Source organism: Dryobates pubescens, chromosome 12 (genome assembly GCF_014839835.1).
Source record: "Dryobates pubescens isolate bDryPub1 chromosome 12, bDryPub1.pri, whole genome shotgun sequence".
Lineage (NCBI taxonomy): Eukaryota > Metazoa > Chordata > Aves > Piciformes > Picidae > Dryobates > Dryobates pubescens.
This window is the reverse complement of record NC_071623.1, coordinates 23,109,016-23,127,335: the sequence shown is the minus strand read 5'-3', so window position 1 is coordinate 23,127,335 and position 18,320 is coordinate 23,109,016. Positions and strand designations below refer to the sequence as shown.

At 45.5% G+C, this 18,320-nt stretch overlaps 1 protein-coding gene across 1 annotated transcript in view; it reads right to left on the bottom strand.

Moving 5' to 3' along the window:
• The window catches only part of TIAM1 (TIAM Rac1 associated GEF 1), a 126,182-nt gene that overhangs the window by 85,555 nt on the left and 22,307 nt on the right, over positions 1-18,320 (bottom strand). The window contains exon 2 of the mRNA XM_054166128.1: positions 4,040-5,019. Within this exon, the coding sequence (XP_054022103.1) occupies positions 4,040-5,008 (969 nt within the window). The 5' untranslated portion in view covers positions 5,009-5,019. The remainder of the gene's footprint in view (positions 1-4,039; positions 5,020-18,320) is intronic.

Genomic DNA, 18,320 nt, shown 5'->3' with positions numbered 1-18,320 from the left:
CAACAAGCAGGTTCTAGAATCCTGGGGATCCCACAACCCACAGTCAGAACAAGCTGTATCCAACCAGGGCTTGTCTCCCTTTGGGTGAAAATGTCAGCCAATTAAGCTTTTTCTGCCCACATCACATTAGCTCAAAAAGCCAAAGAGGATCCCAGCAGAGCTCTCTGGGAAGTCTCACCTCAGCAGATCTGAACCCTCAATATTAAAATGTTACAAAAAAACCCAGAACCACTGCGTGGGTGACCCAAAGCCACCCTGTGAATATTAATCACTTGTGCATACTGAATATAATTGTCTCTCCAGTATGAAAAAGCTCTCCTTCGCAATTATTGGAAAGTGACTCCCACAGTTCAATTTAAAGTTTAAATTTGGAAGGGACAGATTTTCTTTTCTTTTCTCTTTTTCTTCCCCCTTTCTTCAATGTAAGCCACATACTTGTAAAGAACTCATGGATAAGGTAACAAAACACCTACAGCTGTGATTGCAGCATCTCCGTTCTGTGGTACAATCAAGGATGTGTTTTCTTCAGTAACAGTGGTCAGCACACCACAAAAATTACAGTTACTGACAACTTCTACTAAGTTTAGCCTGTACAGAAAATATGATGATGCACATATAGTTGAACATGCATGTCACAATGGCTGGATTTAGGAATCAAAACACAAGGGCACAAGTCAGTGGCCATGGTCTCACTTACCTTGCACTTGGTGACTCCTGCTTTTAGGGACCTCCTTGGGAACTAGACTGCTCAAAAGCTACCTACAAGTGGCCATCAGGATTCTTCAGTGTTTCTAGCAGTATGGTAGGTAAGACTCAAAAGCCAAGAAAATATCCCAGTTATGACTTTGCAAAAGCTGGAAAAAGCCCTCGAAGACAAATACAAAACCAAATTGTTGTGAGGATGGGAAAGAGTAATCTAGGCAGAGACCTCACTCCTGACTATGAGGTTCAACTAGATGACTTTGAACAAGGGAGCTACCCCTGCCCTGTTAAAGAACACAGTGACAGGTCACTGGCCTGGAGATTAAGAGGTAAAACTATGTCCAACACTATATTACACTTGGCCCTGGGTCACCTTTGTGTAGTGTTGCTGTGGCCAAAGACATAACTATAATTTTGTGGGATCAGGATAGGTGAAGGCAGTTCAACACACCAGAAAAAATCATGAAACATGCCTTGGACTACTACATTGTTTTTATAGCATAAAATGTTTCACAGCATTTGGGGAAATGGTTTAATGTCCATAGTGGTGTCAGGTTGATGGCTGGACTTGATGATTTTAGGTCTTTTCCAACCAAAATAATTCTATACTTCTATTCTCTAAGGATGTATATGGCAGGCGATGCTCCAAGTGGTCATCAAGAGTGCGAAGCCCATTGAGACAGTGTTGAAAGAGTGAGAAGGGCAGAGGGAGCTTGTGACCAAGTACCAGCTGGCACAGGCCAAGACAGTGCTAAGCAGCATGTTATGAAAAAAGCAGTAAGGCCATCAGCTCAACATTTCAGCTTCTACCATCTCAGGTAGGGTAATCACCATGCTCTATTTCACATCAGAGGTGTCAAGTAAAGATGAGCAAAGTGCTAAGACATTGTGGGGCTGAGGACCTGGTACAGACACAGGTTGATAGCTTCCCTCCTCTCACCCCATCCAAAGCTACCTAATTGGGTTCACCAGGGAACTAGTGAGTACTTTGTGTGCAAATCTGGATTTCCTTTTTGCCCCATCTATCAAACACTTAATAACAGTCATTTCCCTAAGCTTGCTAAAGGTAAGCTTGGGCTAACATGACTTCATTGCTGACAAGTATCTTATACTTACTGTACGCTGCTAGGATTAAAGACTTGGAAGAAATTTTGACCTTTCCAAAGCTTTAATTTTGTTGAATTTATACGTGGTAATAATCACTGCTGAGACTCCTTATAGCCACTGTCTCCAAGCTCAGGAGAAGCACCTAGTGAAACCAGCCCCATCGAGTGATTTCCTTGTGTATGGCTGAGGCCTCACAAAATGCTACGCAAATTCGTGACTTTCAGTAAGTGCCTCAGAGGAATCTTAATGCTAAGATAGGCAACCAAGAAGAAAAACAAATGCTTTGCTGTTCACCAGTGCCACTGTTCTCTTTTTCTTAAATGCACTTGAAAGAGGGCTGGAGGCAGCAGTTGCACCTAACAATCTCCATGAAAGCTGTTACGCTCAAGGCTGCCAAATAACATCCTGTTGTTGGTTTTTTTCCCTTCTTCTTTCTGCTTCTTGTTGTTCTCTCGTTTTTTTTCATCCTGCACTGCCTTGATGGAGCACCAAAGGGGATTTGCGTTTGCACCGTAAAAACACCTCCAAGAACAAAAAGCTGGGTTTGAAGTACAAAGCCACTGTTGTGGGACACTGCAGCATCTGTTTTAGCGTGTCATTTTTATATTTAGAAGCTGCGCATCTTCACAGATCAAGCACAGCCGGTAAGTCACTCAGCAGTCCCTTCCCATCAGCTCTCACAAGCCAGTTCAGTCAAGGAGGGGGACACGCTCTTCTCACCCTCTAACAGCCCTCTACAAGTGGGGGCGGGACTCGATGATCTCCAGAGGTCCCTTCCAACCTCTAATGGACTGTGATACCTCTGCAGCCCTGCACCTCTGCTGCCGAACGCTGCAATCAGCCTGATTCATGCTGCCCAGCCTGGTGTCTCCAACGCTGCTGTCCTGCCAGCAGCTCTGCCTGGCGGCAGGGCACGGGCAGGCCAGCCTCTGAGCTTTTTTCTTTTTCTGGGTCAGGCAGCATGGAGAGTGTATACTACATGGTGTATGTAGGAGAAACCATGCAGTAAAATCAGGGGAGCTGCTGAAGCATGCAATCTGGTGCACAGCTCTGACCTGCGCCATCAGATTGTTCTGTCTGTGTCCCCTGGCCATGTTTCTAAGTTGGTGCTCAGAGATAGAAAATAGCATTTACAGAAAACACCACAGCTAGCCTCTTCCTTTAGATGGCTAGACCACTGATCTGAGAAGACCCAGCAAGCCACATGAATGACTTAAAATGAGTGCAATGTGCCCACCACGTGTATGCCACATGTGGCTTGTACAGGACTTGCAGCTCCTTTTTCCCCCTCCCTAAGAGCAGTCTGCCACTCAGCTGTAAGCAGAATTGCAGTTTGCAGCACAAGGCAGTGCTGTGTAACTCGATCAGGCAAAACACAGCCAAGACAAGCAGGGCAAAACATAATAAAGACCCAACAGCAGCCATCAAAGCCAAGATCACAGGACTTGTGTTTGGAGTACTCAAAGGGCACCAGACAGAAAAGTTCATCTTGGCTCTGTGTTTTCTATTAAAAGAATGAAGGATGAAGGGTATGACATCCTCCTTGGCTAGGAGAAGCAGCATCTTCTCCATACCTCTACATCTCTCATCATTTTCCAATTTAGAGGGGGTTGAGTACTGTAGCTTGCAGGACTGGCAGTCTCCTGCAAGGGGACAGCACTGATAGTTTGCATAGATGAGAGTATCAGCTCAGCTCAGCTCAGCAGAAGAGTGAAATTTCAGCCCAGAGAATGTTTACCCTAGAGAGGAGAGGAAACACTCGCAGGTTTCTTCTTTGCTCAGAGCCACAAGAGCTGAGGAGTGCTTACACATGTGCAGGCAGGGGAGGGTGACAAGGCGGGCAGGGCAGAGGAGAGACACAACCAACGCGCGCGAGCTCCCTGAGTGGAGTGATCAGTTTTGGCAGCTACCCTGGAAAAAAAAAAGCACTCTCAGCACTGCAAAACACGCAGGAAAATCTTTAGCTGGCAAATGCAGATTTGTTTTTTCCAGAGGCAATGAAGAGCAGAAAAGCCCCAGAGCTGCAGATAAGGAAGGGAGAAGTGATGGGATCAAGTCAGCTCCAGAGACCAGTTAGTTCATCTCTCTCCTGAATACAGCCCCCCTCTGTAGAAAGGGGGTGTTAAAGGAAAACAGGGCCTGGAAGAACCTAAACCATCTTTATCTACAGACACAGCTTAGTAAATACCACATGCTCCTGGTTTAGGTGGAAGCAAACCGCCTTCCTTACCTGAGTAGTTTTCGCTCTTCTGCCCTGCATGCTGTTACTGTGGCTGATTTGTGGGTTGGTGGCCCCTTCGGAAAGGCAGTGGGATTTCCTGCAGGGCAGCGTATTGTAATTGCTGTAGGAAGGCGCGTCCTCGGCAGTCACCGATGCCATCTTATGGCCTCCGATATCCGGGATGTCAGACACTAAATTCCGGCAGTACCCTCCAAAGGCATTTCGCGGGCCTCCGTTGATGGCAGCGCTGGGGGGCTTGGGGGAATACAAGTCGCTCATAGAGTTGGCGCGCTGGCAGGTGACCAGTGCCTGGGGGCTGCCGCTGGCCTCCGTCCCCCGAGTGGCCTCAGCATCCTTCTCCTCGGCCAAGCCCAGGATTTCCTCGTTGCTTGTTAAATGCTCCTGGCTGAGGTCAGAAAGCGAAAACTCCAGGCTGTCCTCACGCCAGATGTCAGCCGATTTGGAGCGCTTCTTCTTGAAGCTGGCTGTCTCCATGAAGTTCGTCCCGTTGGCCGCGTATCGATGTGACCTCCCGTCACCCTCCACCAGGAATGGTGGCTCATCCCCATAGAGCCTGCTTTCCTCTGAGTCAGGCATGCTCTGGACAGAGGCAGCAGTGAGGACAGTGCTGCTGTCCACGCTGGGAGTGATGGAGGAATCAGTGTGGTAGGAAACAGGACGCAATCCCATGTCCACACGGTCCACCCAGATTGGGCTTCCAAAGTCCTCTAGGTTGGCTTCCTGGGCAAAGGGCTCCAGGCCATTCTCTGCCAGGGACTGGGGGATGCTGGGGGTGCTGCTGGAGCGGGTGCTCACTTCTGAGTTGCGGTGGATAATTTTTCCAGAAGAAGCGTGTCGCGTCCGGCGAGAGGCTTTATTGGAGAGGCGAAGAGAGCGGGAAGTGTGCTTGCGGCCCAGGCTGGTGTGCTTGTCTCCATAGAAGGCATGCTCTACACTCTGGCTCTCTGCGTTTCCCATGGCGTCACAGTCTGCACGGGGAGACAGGGGGAGACCGTTAAATGCAGTAACCAAAAATGAAGGCAAGAAGACACATGGATGCCCCCAAGCACCCAAAGGAACTGGGTGGTTTTTTTCAATGACCTTGCTCTAACGCCTGCACAGCAGCTTCCACAGGGTCTCACAGGATGTGTTTTAAACAGCATCAACTATCCCACAGAATTAATTGAGTCAGTGACTGATATTACCCAACTTACAGATACAACACAGGTAACTCAGTGCATAGGAAGCATTCAGATCATAGCTATGCTGGTGTAAATGAAGAGTGTAGAAAAGGACTGAACTGTGAAGCTTGGTGTGAACTGTGAAGTGGAAATGTCCATTCTGTATACGTTCCCTTGACTTCCAGCATTACTTTCTCAACTTGAAAAAAATCAACAGCTATTGTTTATCTGCATGTAACAAGATGCCAAAAAGCAGATGGATATACACCTTTATCTGACATTTCACTTGTTTTGTTTTCTTCCTCTAGGAACTGTGAATTGAAGCACCAAATGGCAAAGTACCAATTCAGCTGTTCTGCAGCAAGCTAATGATAGGCTTGATTTCTGGAACAAAACCCAGTACAACATTAAGCACAGGTACAGAGAGCCCCACACAAGAAAGCCATATTATGAAAAATAAATTAGCATGAGTGACTCAGACTGTACAAAAATAACCTCTCCTTCCTACTCACTCTGAAGCAGATAGATAGATTTAAGTGCTTTGATCTGGCAAAGGTAAAACTGAGCTGGTGCACAGGACTGGGTTTCGGTCCCCATCTTCATATCTAGCCTCCTGCATTATTCAGTTGCACACATGCTGCTGTGAAACAGGTTTCCCTTTTAGAAGATGGGAGTGCTGATCTGGGTTCTACCTTGGAAAACACTGAGGTCTGTGATCTCACTCAACAAATGTCAGGAATATTTTATCAGTAGTATTGGCTCCTTTCTGCTAAAGAGCAAGAAGAACAACAAAAGTAAATGTTAAAAGTACATGGCCACTTCAAATTAAATAGGAGATCCCAAATTACACATAACACAATTATACCTAGATAAACAGTCCATGAATCTTGAACAGAAATTCCAAGACAAAATTTCCTTATTTTGAGGTTTTTCTATTAGTCTTGGTTGGAAAAAAAAAAGCTGCCCTGTCAGTAAAAATATTTAGAGGTTTTCATTCCTTGGGGCAATTTCCTCTCCTTTAACATGATGTGCCAACAGGTATTGAGCCAGATGCTGGCAGAATTAATGTGATCATGTGTTTTCCCTCACTATCTAAATACTCATTATTGCTGCTGCACAGAATTAGCCCTATATAAATTACATAGAAAGTGAGGAATTAGTTGTGTTAAACACAGGCACACCACTTCTACCATATGCTGCCCTCAGTGCAATAGTAGGCCTGAATTTCTGCAGTGATACTTCTGACCACAGTCAGAGGGCTGAGCATAGAGAATAGTCTTGTACCCAGCAAAGTAGATCATGTCTGAGGCTAAAGATCTGTCCAGTGCAACAGGCACCTCCATTAGTATTTGGGCATTTCTGTACCCAAGATAAATAATTACATGGAAAGTAAACTATACCAGGAAACACCCTGTGTCTACTGAAATTAGTGGCTGACCTACCATGAAACTTGGTTATCATGCATCGTTTATAACAATAAATGCACTGAAGAGAGGGTTCTGCTCTAAAAAAAAAATGGCATCATTATAAACCCCTAGAGAAGCTTTGTTATTCCTTAAAAGCTCCAGCCCTTTGATATGGACTGCCCTGAAAAACAAATGTCAGCCAGCTTTTGATTCTAAAACATTTAAAAGTACAAAACTGCATTTTGTCTTCTACACTGATGCCTAAAACCAAACCTCAGCACTCCCCATCTTGCAAAAGAAACTCTCTCAGGGTAATGCTTTTAACTGCCAAGTCTGAGAATCTTGCTAAACACACTAATTCAATAGGATTTCGATGGGCTGCAAAGCCCATCAGAGAACACAGCCATCACTTCAGTATCTAAGGAGAAATAGAATAGAATGGAGTATTAAAAGTCCTCTTGAAAAATTGAATGAATGAAGAGTGGCTCTTTACCTTCAGAAACAGAGCTGCTGAAGGGCAGGAGGATCCCCCTCACACCACACTCTGAGGAACAACTGCTGATGAAAACGCCAAGCAACACGGCTACGGAAAGCAGCCCCGTGCCACCACCGCGACGCAGTCTCCATGCACGCTGGGCAAAATTTCACCCGGCCAAAAAGTAACAGAACCACAAGTGACTCGGCAAGGAGCGGAGCAGCAGCTCAGGCGGCATCCCGTGAGGAAATAACGACACTCTCACGGAAGGAGGAAAGTCTTTTCTCTGCAGAGGCGCAGGAATGTTTACTGAGCGATTTCACACAATGAGAAGTATCTGCTAGATACCGGCAAGAAGTGTCAGACTTCAAAGTAAAGAGCTGTCCCTTTTTAATTCCGCGGATCGGCACTTTCAGTGAGGAGGCATTTGCAAATCCCGCAGACGGCTATCTATCCTGCCATTAGTCCATACCTCCCTCCTGCATCCAGGAAGAGTCCTTGCCCTAATCCAACTGATTGCCCTGGCATTACTTTGCAGGTTTGCACCAATGCCGCGTGGGGGGTGCAAGTGGTCAGCAGGCGAGCATGGTGCAGCTGATCCAGCTGCAGCTATGCAAGACAGTGCTACCCCCATGGTTTGTCACCATCCCACAGGAGACAAACGCACTGAGTCAAGCTAAGGGTGACCATCTGTGGAATTTCTAAGACCAGTGGCTCCTCCTGGAATGGACCTCCATCCTTCTCATCCTCATCTTTGCCTCCCCGCCCATTCCTGGCTATTTCTACCAGTTACCCTGAACCCAATTCAGGTGCTCATGCAGCTGAGTCCACTTAAACAGCACTCCAAAAAAACAAACAAACAAAAAAGGCAACAGATTTTATTAACTTATTTTGCTGATAGTGAGTTCAACTGGCAGCACAAAGGTACCTATCTGGGGACACAGAGAAGAGGGGACAGCAAGTGGCACCTCCACTGTTTTTTGGCAGCAGTGAGCTGCTAGGAGAAGTGGAAAGGCAGCCCTGAAACGGGAATTCACACTGGTATCCCCAGCTAGAAGGAGCAGGCACTGAGCAGGGGAGGGAAAAATCCAGCCTTCCACTCCCAGGGGCAGCAGCAGACACCCTGGGGCAGAAACATCTTAAACTGCTGAAGCTATGACTGCCAGATGCTGCCTGTCTGCAGCTTAACTGAATTTAGCACACTCAACAAAAAAAAATCTGTATCAAATTAAGAAAATGAGTAATGTTAATGGGAGCTGCACGGAAATGCTGCTAGGACAAAGGCTCCCCTTGTTAGCTCACTCGCCAAATCCAAAGGTGACCGTTAAAGACCTACCAAGGTACCACCAGGATACAACATAAATCAAGTGTGACACATCTTGAAGCTTTAAACAGGTCTGTCGTGCTCAACCAAGGATTGTGAAGTGTCAAAAATCTGGTTTGAATTATTCTCCAGAGCTAGCAGAGATTAGCACATGCAGACCGAGCACTGCAAGCAGAACGAGCTGGAAATTTATCAGCAGAAAATGTCGATTCATCAAAGCCCAAACTTTTCAAGGGAATAGACTGCTTTTGATAAAAGGCTCCTCTGCTCCAAGAGGGAGAGATTTGAAAACTGAAGCAGGGAGACGAGCACGTCTCCTGGAAGAGGCACCAGCTCAGTGACTCAGTAGCTTGCTGAAGACGCCGAAGATCGAGATTCGAAACTGCAGCCCAAGACAGGCAAACAAGGGGCGGCAACTCGTTCTTCCACATCCTCAAGAGACAGCCTGACCATCAAGTTACTGGCTGTTCTGGGAAAGGGCTATCCCAGAAGATCTGCTTCTTCCTAGTTCAGATCAGGGAAAATGTCAAAACTGTGGTAGTCTTCAAGGGGCCAGGAAAGTCACCTTTTATCCTGCTTGCATGTCCAGAGACAGTATAGGGGGTTGAGTCGTTGGGGTTTTTCAAAGCCAAAACTTAAGTCTGATATCAACATTAGGAAGGAGAACACAAATGTTGGAAAGAACGGTATTCCCTACATCAGCTACCCTAAACAGGCAGGCTGACCTCTAGATGAACCACTGCATTTTTGCTGCATGAGTCTTACATGAAATAGTTACGCACGAAGATGATCACATTTTAGATGATCACTGATCACAAGCCCCTTGAAGAACATAAATTTTTCTCTGAAAACAGTGATCTTCCCCTAATATTAACTATTCCTTATAATAATTACAAAACCAAAATACTAATTTCAATTAAAGCTCCTAACTCCCAAACTTGCAGCAAGTTGGGCCATTGAATCGCAGCAGAAAATCTGAAATACATTAGCTTTCCGACCCAATCTGAAGCACCTCGCAAGACAACAGATTGCAAATGTAAAATTAGATTCTAGTGGGAGGCCCTGGTGACAAATCTGTATTTTTCTCCCAGAGCAGAGCTCGAAGGCTGTGAGAACCTGAACAATGACTAAAACCACAGTGAGCAATGAGCCTACAGAAATAAACCTCTGCTAAAATCTGCCAGCCAACAACAAAGATTTTCACTGAACTCACAAGAACCACGCAGGAAAACGTACAAGACTAATAACCAAGTGTGAATATACACAGTTTATTATAATTGCAATGTACTTTTTCAGAAGGGCAAGAAAGAGGCTGAAATTCCACACTAAGCCTTTGAGTTTCTCAGAAACTCCAGCAGTATATTCAGTTATTTACAATCAGAACCTTTTAACCAACCATTTCTTATATTTTTTTTTTGTTAACCACTCTCACTTACTCTAAAGCAAGGCATGGACTCCAAAAAGGCCCTTCAGGCAATTCAAATAAGAGGAGGGAGAAAGGGATGCCATCAGTAGCTGCTTGACAGCCATTCAAATGCCTTTGTATTGCTAAATAGGTGTAACCAAATGAAGACAGTTAAACAATTTAAGCACAAATCTGAGAATTTCCAATATGGTAATTCAAACTGGAAATTCCCACAAGGGGGATCCTGTAGCAAATGAGCAGGGGACTCATGGCTTGCTTCTTTGTCCAGGATCTTCCCAGATGCTGTGACTATAATTCAAGCAACTCCTGGCTTGGAGAGGGTTAAGAGGCCAGTTCTTCTCGTGCACAGTTAAGGAGGTTTGGAGCATAAGTCCTATGAGGAAAGGCTGAGGGAGCTGGGGCTGCTTAGCCTGGAGAAGAGGAGGCTCAGAGGAGACTTTATTGCTCTCTACAACTACCTGAAGGGAGGTTGTAGCCAGGTGGGGGTTGGTCTCTTCTCCCGGGTGGCCAGCACCAGAACAAGTGGACACAGTCTCAAGCTGTGCCAGGGGAAGTTTAGGCTGGACGTTAGGAAGAAGTTCTTCATAGAAAGAGTGATTGGCCATTGCAATGGTTAATTCTAGTCGAGTCTAGTCTAGTCTATTCACATGCAGCTTATTTTCTCCCCTCCTGTGAATCATTGCACAACACGGTAAACTCCTCAAAAAAAGTAATATATATATATATATGGACACACATGTACCTTCCAAGGCAGTACTGGTATCCAGTGCAACCTTCCCCAAGAGAGCTGTGGCATTTAGAGGTATAGAATTGCAAATGATACCAAAATGAACAGTTACGGGGACTGCAGAAGCTGTCAGCACCTGCCACTCAGCGACTCCATTACTCTCCCGTCAGAGTCTATGACTATATGCCAAAAACCTGGGGAGAAAGAGGGGAGAAGAAAAAAAAAATCAGACAAAGGTTTAGCAGGAATGGCTATACAGGAAGGCATCTTCTGCCAGGTCCTGTTATCATCACTTACCTAGGAAACACTGTGCAATATAGCACGCAAATGCTGTGCTTAAATTTGAATGGTGAAATCTGAATAGGCAGAGTAAGTGAAAAACCAGGTCCTGCACCAACAGCCTGAGCTACAGAGCATGAAATGTTCCTCCTTCCACCACTTTGTACAATACAAATTCCCCACAGACATGAACATGCCACTGCAGAGGACAGTCTGCTCTGGCAGTGCTAGAAAACCTCAGCTCCAAAAACCACCTGCATCTGAAGATGAACACCAGGAAAGTCACCGGCCAATAAACCAAGGTTTAACTTCCAGCAGCAGGAAAGGACCCAACTACCCAGGGAAGAGGCCCAAAACGAGAAGACCTCAGAGGAGACTGTGCAGACTGTCTAATTTACAAAAGGGTTGTTATCCAAGCAGGGATTTCATTAACATTTTTCAAGGGCAAATCAGATGTGTAGGGCAGAGCATTTGCAAGCATTTTTGTGCACACTGAAAGGATCATAGGTTTAATTGCATTCACTAAGGCACAGATACAGGAGGCCTCTCTGCAATTCTTTGTATCTAAGTCATAAGAATAGTCAAGTTACACACAAATGTGCACTCTTGTGGGTAACAGATCCCAGCCCTTTCTTGGCCCAATACCACTGGCAAGCTTCCTTGCAAGTGCATCAGCTCAAAGTTCAGTCCTGTAAGACACCAAAACCCACAAACACACCAAAAGAGCAATCTCTCAAGTCACTCAAGTCCCCCTTCTCCCAGCCAAAGATTGGCAGTGAAACATCAACTCAACTTGTACACAGACTTTTCAGAGTCATGCATTTTTCTCAAAAGGCTCAAGGAACAAAAGCCCTGAAAGAGATTACTGATGTCCTTCATGTTATTAGAGCTGCTTGGTGGGGAAATGGTGATTCTCACTCTTGGTTGGATTCTCAAAAGACATGAGAGTCACCAGCTCCTATCTAAAGGAAAAACATTTTCATTTTCTATCTTCTTCATGTTCCTGTCTCTGCTCCCCACCTCCTCTTTCCCAAAGCTCTTGGTTGAGATCTGAAAAGCAGTTCATTAATTGCTTGGGAGCTGACAGAAATCAATAAACTGAAGCTTATTTATGTTGAAATGGATTCATTATCATGCCAGCTGCCAATAATTTGCAAGATGGGAATCTCACTGACAAACAAGGTCTTATAGGCAAGAGTCTTTCCACCTGCATCCACCACACAACAAGGAACTCTACAATGTGCATTCCTCACCTCCCAAGAAAAATGAATTGTGGCTATCTTATTTCAGATCCGACAGCTGCTGCCACAGAAAACTTCTCCAAAAGAAGAAAAAACCCAGACATGGCTCAGTATTTTATCAACCTTTCCACCCTGAAGGGGCTTTTGAGGAGTCCAGAACTCAGAAAAATCTGCTCCAGGCTGAAGCAAACTCTACACTTCTTTGAGAAACCAACTACAACGCCACCTCCTTTCTACACACTGTGTGTGATCCTCTGACAAAAATCATTCTTTCTCTTGTGGTCATTTGTTAAAATGACAGGAAGATCCAAATGAATGTTTACAGCTGGATACTGGATTATCCAAATGCTCACCACACTCCAGTACATCAGAGGAGACAGCAAAATCCTTTGCCACAAACAGATGAGTACTTTGCACACACAGCTCCTTCAGAAGAGAAGGATTTATCATTACCAGCAGATTCTTTCCTGAAAAGGTCTGTTCCTGTTAACTTTTACAACTTGGAGAGGCTTACCCAAATGAAGCCAAGACATACCTTTCAAGAAGAACATAATTTTTTCATACTTTGCTTTATCTCCCATTAATACATGCTGAAGCAGTCCTCACTCCCATGCTTCCCAGTTCACCCTGACAGCCTCAGCTCTGCCGTAACACAAATTCTAGGGGTCTGCACAGTGCTGAAGCAGCTGGGACAAGGACTTTCCTCTGACAAGGTTTTCACAAAAAGGGTTGCTTGTGTTCCTCCATCAGGAAGAAAGGCAGAAGAAAACATGAGCACGGCCCCATGGCTCACTTCCCAGCGCAGAGCCATTCTCTGCACAGGACATATTTGCTCCTGCGGACACACGCTGTGACCGAGGGAGAAGCTGACCATGCGTGTTCCGACCACTGGTAACTCACCAGTAACTGTTCTAAGGGAGATGGACAGCTGTAAACACTCACACATGCAACAGTTCATCTTGTTAAAAAATAAGCAGCAGGTAAACATTTTCTAACTTCCATTCTCAACAAAATACTCAGAGATGACTCCTGCAGACATGGCCACACGCACACACATGTACAACTACGCACATACACAGCCAGAGATCCATGCATGTATGCCAATGTCTACATACATCAATGCAACCCTTCTTGCTCTTTGAAGTTTTGGAAGTAGCACAGCTGTATTTATTTCATAGCCACAAAACAGTGCCTTGAAAAATCAGGCCAAGGAGTTCCCACAGGGCTCATCACACAGCAACTCAAGTCAATCCAAACTGAGGAAGCTCACAGCAAACCACCATGGATGGATTAAATGAAGGCATGGTAGGGAAGCAGAATATATTAAAGGAGCACCATTTTATTCATCACATCTGCTACCTGTGATTCCAGGTATAGAAAAGAGAGGTTGGACTTCCACATGGTGGGAGCAGTTTGCAATCCCAAGAGATCAGGGGGAAAAAACCAGCACACCAGTTTTCTTTCTGCTTGCGGACACCTGACATTAACAGTAATGCATGAAAAAGATGGAAGTTGTCATTTTCTAAAAGCCTCCTTTCCAAAGCAGAGCCCTGCCTTTAGTATGCAAGTATAGCCCTTTGTCCAGTGGACATGAAGAGTTGGCCAGAAGAAATACAGCTCTCTTTAAATTCTATTTTTACTTTTGGATTTTATGATGCATCGTGTTTCTCAGATTCCAAATCCAGCTGCAGATGTGAGATCAGTTGGTGATTAAGCAAATGTTCATCCAGCTTTGAGAAGTCCTTGGTAATTCTATCACAAACCATCAGGATGTATATTTCATACAGTAGTCATTTCACACAGAAACTATTTAATATTTAACAGTGCCTCTGGGCTGTATTCCCCATCCATGATCCCAGTTCCACACCACTGTAACTCTAGTGTTCAAACCTGCCTCCTGAAATGGAGAATCAGGCCCTTTGTTTGTAACTGGAGGCCACATTTTGTTAGCCTTTGTTACCTCTAGTTAATATGAATTGCTGCTGAAATCAATCTATCAAATTACCTACCCTGAGAAAAAGGTAAATGTTCTTAGTATGCTTCAGGGTCCTGGTGCCCTGACAACTCTGGCTTTCCCCATCCCACACCCCTGGGCTGCCCTCAACGAAATGCTACACAGCAACCCACAGGATAGGGATGGAGAGGGAGGAAGAGAAGGAGGAAGGGTGTTCTATTCCCAGATCTTTGTCTGAGAGGGCTTTTCATGACAGGGCTGGGTGCACACATGAGTTCAGAAGTGTAATTTAGAAATGCTCCAAGCACCCTTGTTCTCAGTGCAGTCACTGAAACTACATATGACTACAAAGTCCAGGACCAGCTCAGAAGCTGGTTGACTTTTAAACCAGTGAGCATATATTACAAACATGCTGTTTCTTGTGTTTTCTTCCTATAACATACAAAATGTCATAGAAACCTTTCATTTGTGAAAAAATGTATTTTAAAGCAATCATGCTTTACACTACCTGCCAAAGGGAACAGCTGCTCCTGAAACTGGAGTCTAATGATGATGACCAACAGACAAGGCTGGGGGAATACCTGCACATCTGCAAGAATTGGCCAGCCGAGCTAGAATTGCAAAACCCCTTTGCAGCCATCTCACTAACACACAATCTTGGAGTCTGTCACAGTCAGGAGAACAATGCTGAGTGATCACTCTAGATGAGGAGGAGGTGAAAGAAAGAAAAAAACCTCCTTTGTGGAGAAGTCATAAAGAGAAGATGTAGGAAGCCTTTTCCCTCTATTTGTAGCACCACACCTCTGAGAATTTTTAAGGGTGCTCAAGAAGAGGCAGAAAGAGAGGGAGAGAGAAAGATCCACCGGGAGACCTAAACCCTCCATAGAGCTGACAGTCAGTCATCCCCAAACTACAGCTACAGGAAAGAAAACCAGCAACACAGCACTGACAAAGCACTGTGGGGCCTTGGTTATAAATTAATGGAAGAGAAGAGCAGGTAGCCTAAGGGAAAGCCCCTTCTTCAGGGTTTCTATATTTATACAAGGGGACATGAACCACCGACACAGTTGCAGGTTTGTTTGGTTTTTAGTAATTTTTACAAGTACCTGAGCAGGTTTTAAGTCTTTCTCCTTCCCTTCACTCTTATTTTTAATGGTGGGAAAATCCCCCTTTCTTCCCTAAGGGAAATCTGCAAGGTTTTTACACGTTTACAGAAAAGGGCAAAGCAGGGAAAGGATTCTAATTTCAGCTCATCAGACATAAGCAAATCTATGGGAAGCCACGAGGGCAACTCCCTGGAGCCTGTGGGGCAGACGAACGGCAGCTTGCGCACTGCACCCCGGGACGCGGAGGGATTTTATATCCCCCTCTGTGGAGCTGCAGCCAGCGCTGAGGCACAGGGCAGCTGCAGGGAGAAGGAGCCCACTTGGCCTCTATGGAGGACAGGAGTGAGAAAGGTAGCTATGAGGACTGTGTATGCATTTATGTGTCTCTTTGAAAAGGAATGGCTGAAATGCAGATGGAATAAAAATAAGGTGTGTTTTGTTTATTTACCTTTGGGTTACACATTATTATTAAACTTTGCTAGAAAACAGCTTTCTGCTTGTGCCAAATGAGCAGAGAACAGCTGGTACACAATGAGGATGGGCCATGCCAAATGCTTTAAAAAAACTCTCTATAAAGAAGTGATAAAAGAAGTTCAGACCAGGAGACAGAGCCCTGAATGGATCCGTCAGAGGATGGGCAGCTGTAAGATGGAGGAGGGAGAAACAAAGCAGGACACGGCAGACTGTGTATGCACAGAAGAAACACTCAGTGCTACAGTCTCCAGCAATATAAACTGAAACCTTTGTCTTGAGTGACCAGGGAGCCACTGACACAGGATGTGAAGGGCAAAAATGTTGCAAAAAACAATTAAGGCAAATAATTGAGGGAGGGGGACTTGGAGAGGAAGCAGTTAGTTTATATCCTTGTTTAAGCCCAGAGGTAAGTAAGCTGATTTTCAAGCAATGCCAAAGACCTCACACAGATCATTAAGATGGTGCCTGAGATATGAAGTATCTAATTTTAGATACCCTGACTTAAGTACCGGGGAGAGATTCCAGAGGTCTGTAGAAAAACAGGCAGCAAATTAAACTTGGGCAAATGCACGACCAGAGCAGCTTTCATGTGTTGGACACACTTTCTCTGATAAAGAATGAAGTACCTCACTGAGGTACCAAAGCATTTCAAGGCATGCTCTATAACTAGTAGAAAGGATGTAAAAGTAACAACAACTTCCGCAATGAGGCCACAAGTGAAGCACAATAAAGGAAAGCATTGAAGCAGAGGATGTCCTTTTAAGTTTACAGCATGCCTTGATGAAGTTTCAGCACCGGCAACCCTCTCCGTGAGCTCCTACTTTTAAATCAGGACCAGCAAGATTCAGCCTGCACTGAAATTGTTTGCCAGGGACAGTGTGCCAGAGCTAGGGCAGAGAGGCCAGCAGCTACAGCAGGGCTCAGTTCCTGCCTGGCAGCCTGTTTGCCTCTCGCAGACTGAGCAAGCAGGGGAGATTCCCCATAGTTCCTTTTCTTCTCTGTGAAGCATGAATACAGCACGCTCATCAACCGCAAAAAGACCCAAGATGGCCGCAGCAGAAAGCACGTGTTAAACATCCAACACTTCTTGAAAGTAAGAAAGGTTATTGTCTGATGTGTTGGCAACTGTTGCCTGGTGTGTCGGCAACTCCACATCAAGTTGCTCTGGTGCAGCTGGGCCAGGTGGAGATGCCTGGGACGTCAGCTCATCCAGGCCAAATGACAGGACTATCAGGTTCAATGTCTACTGAGGGCTCCCACCAGGGCTGCCAGAAGGGATGGGAGAAAGAAAAAAGGAACCTCTTGTGAAGAGGCAGCCCTGCTTCATAAAATCCAACACTGGGAATTCTAACTACTGTTTAATCAGAGTCCAGAAGGAGAGGCAAGTGAGCATATGACCAATGGCTGCCATTTTCACCTCGTGTGATGATATCGGCTGTAACAAAGCAGGTTTCTCAGCCTAGCATTATCATAGCCCTTGCTGCTTCTCTAGCACACAGAAAGAAAGAAAAGATTGCTGCAAAACTCACCTGGTCTGTACCAGCTTGGCACTGTCAAAGTTAAATTAAGCATTCAGATTTCATCTTGCACGTCCTGACAGAACCTGATCACTCAAACATCGTCACAGAGATGTATCCACACCGCAGTTAAGTTTATCTGGGTTTACCGGTTTTAGTCACAGCTCATACATCACACCTCTGACATAGCTCTGCTGATAGCTCTTCCCCAAGGGAGGAACACACAACACCAAAGGCTGCATGTTGGGTGTTGTTTCTTTAATTAAAAGGGGGCAAAGCCCATGAGGAGCGGTAAATCCAGGGGAAGACACCTTCGGGGCTGAGTGGGTGAGCCAGCAGGGAGCACTGAGCCTTGCCATGGAGCAGGGAAATGGACCAATCAGTAAATGTTTTTCAGAGAAAAAAGTCAAAACTACAAAAGGCAGGCTAAGGTAGCTCTGTGATGGAAAGCTGAAACTCATCAGCTCTAAGCATGGCCTCAGAATAAAAGGGATGCTTTGCCTTCATTTTCAGTAAGGGCACAGGGGAGCGAGGCATGTGAATCCCCACATCTGAGGCTCTGGAGAAGCAAAATGCAAAGAGTTTAAAATGTGCCAGTCAGCAGGAGTTTGGAATGTGCATCCCAAAACTATGAGAGAAGCAGTGCAAGCAATTACAGGGGTATGTACAAGAATTTTGATATTAAAACCAGTGGATCAGGATCCTGCCTGGGACTGGGGAACAAGCGGTCCCAGCAATGACATACCTGTCTGCCTGGCTTCAACGGCACGCAAGGCTGGAGAGCACATCTGAGAGAGGGAACAGGGAGCAACACGTAAAGAAATGAGAAACTGAATAAAATGCAATATGGATTGTGGCACTCTGATCACTTTCTCCAAGATGACCCATTTTCCAGGGCAAGAAAGGGCAGAAGACATCTTTCCAGAAAGCTACCAGTGAAGCTGAAGGCTGAGGGAGCTGGGGTTGCTTAGCCTGGAGGCTCAAGGGTGACCTTATTGCTCTCTACAACTACCTGAAGGGGGGTTGTAGCCAGGTGGGGGTTGGTCTCTTCTCCCAGGCAGCCAGCACCAGAACAAGAGGACACAGTCTCAAGCTGCATCAGGGGAGGTTTAGGCTGGAGGTTAGGAAGAAATTCTACACAGAGAGAGTGATTGCCCATTGGAATGGGCTGCCCAGGGAG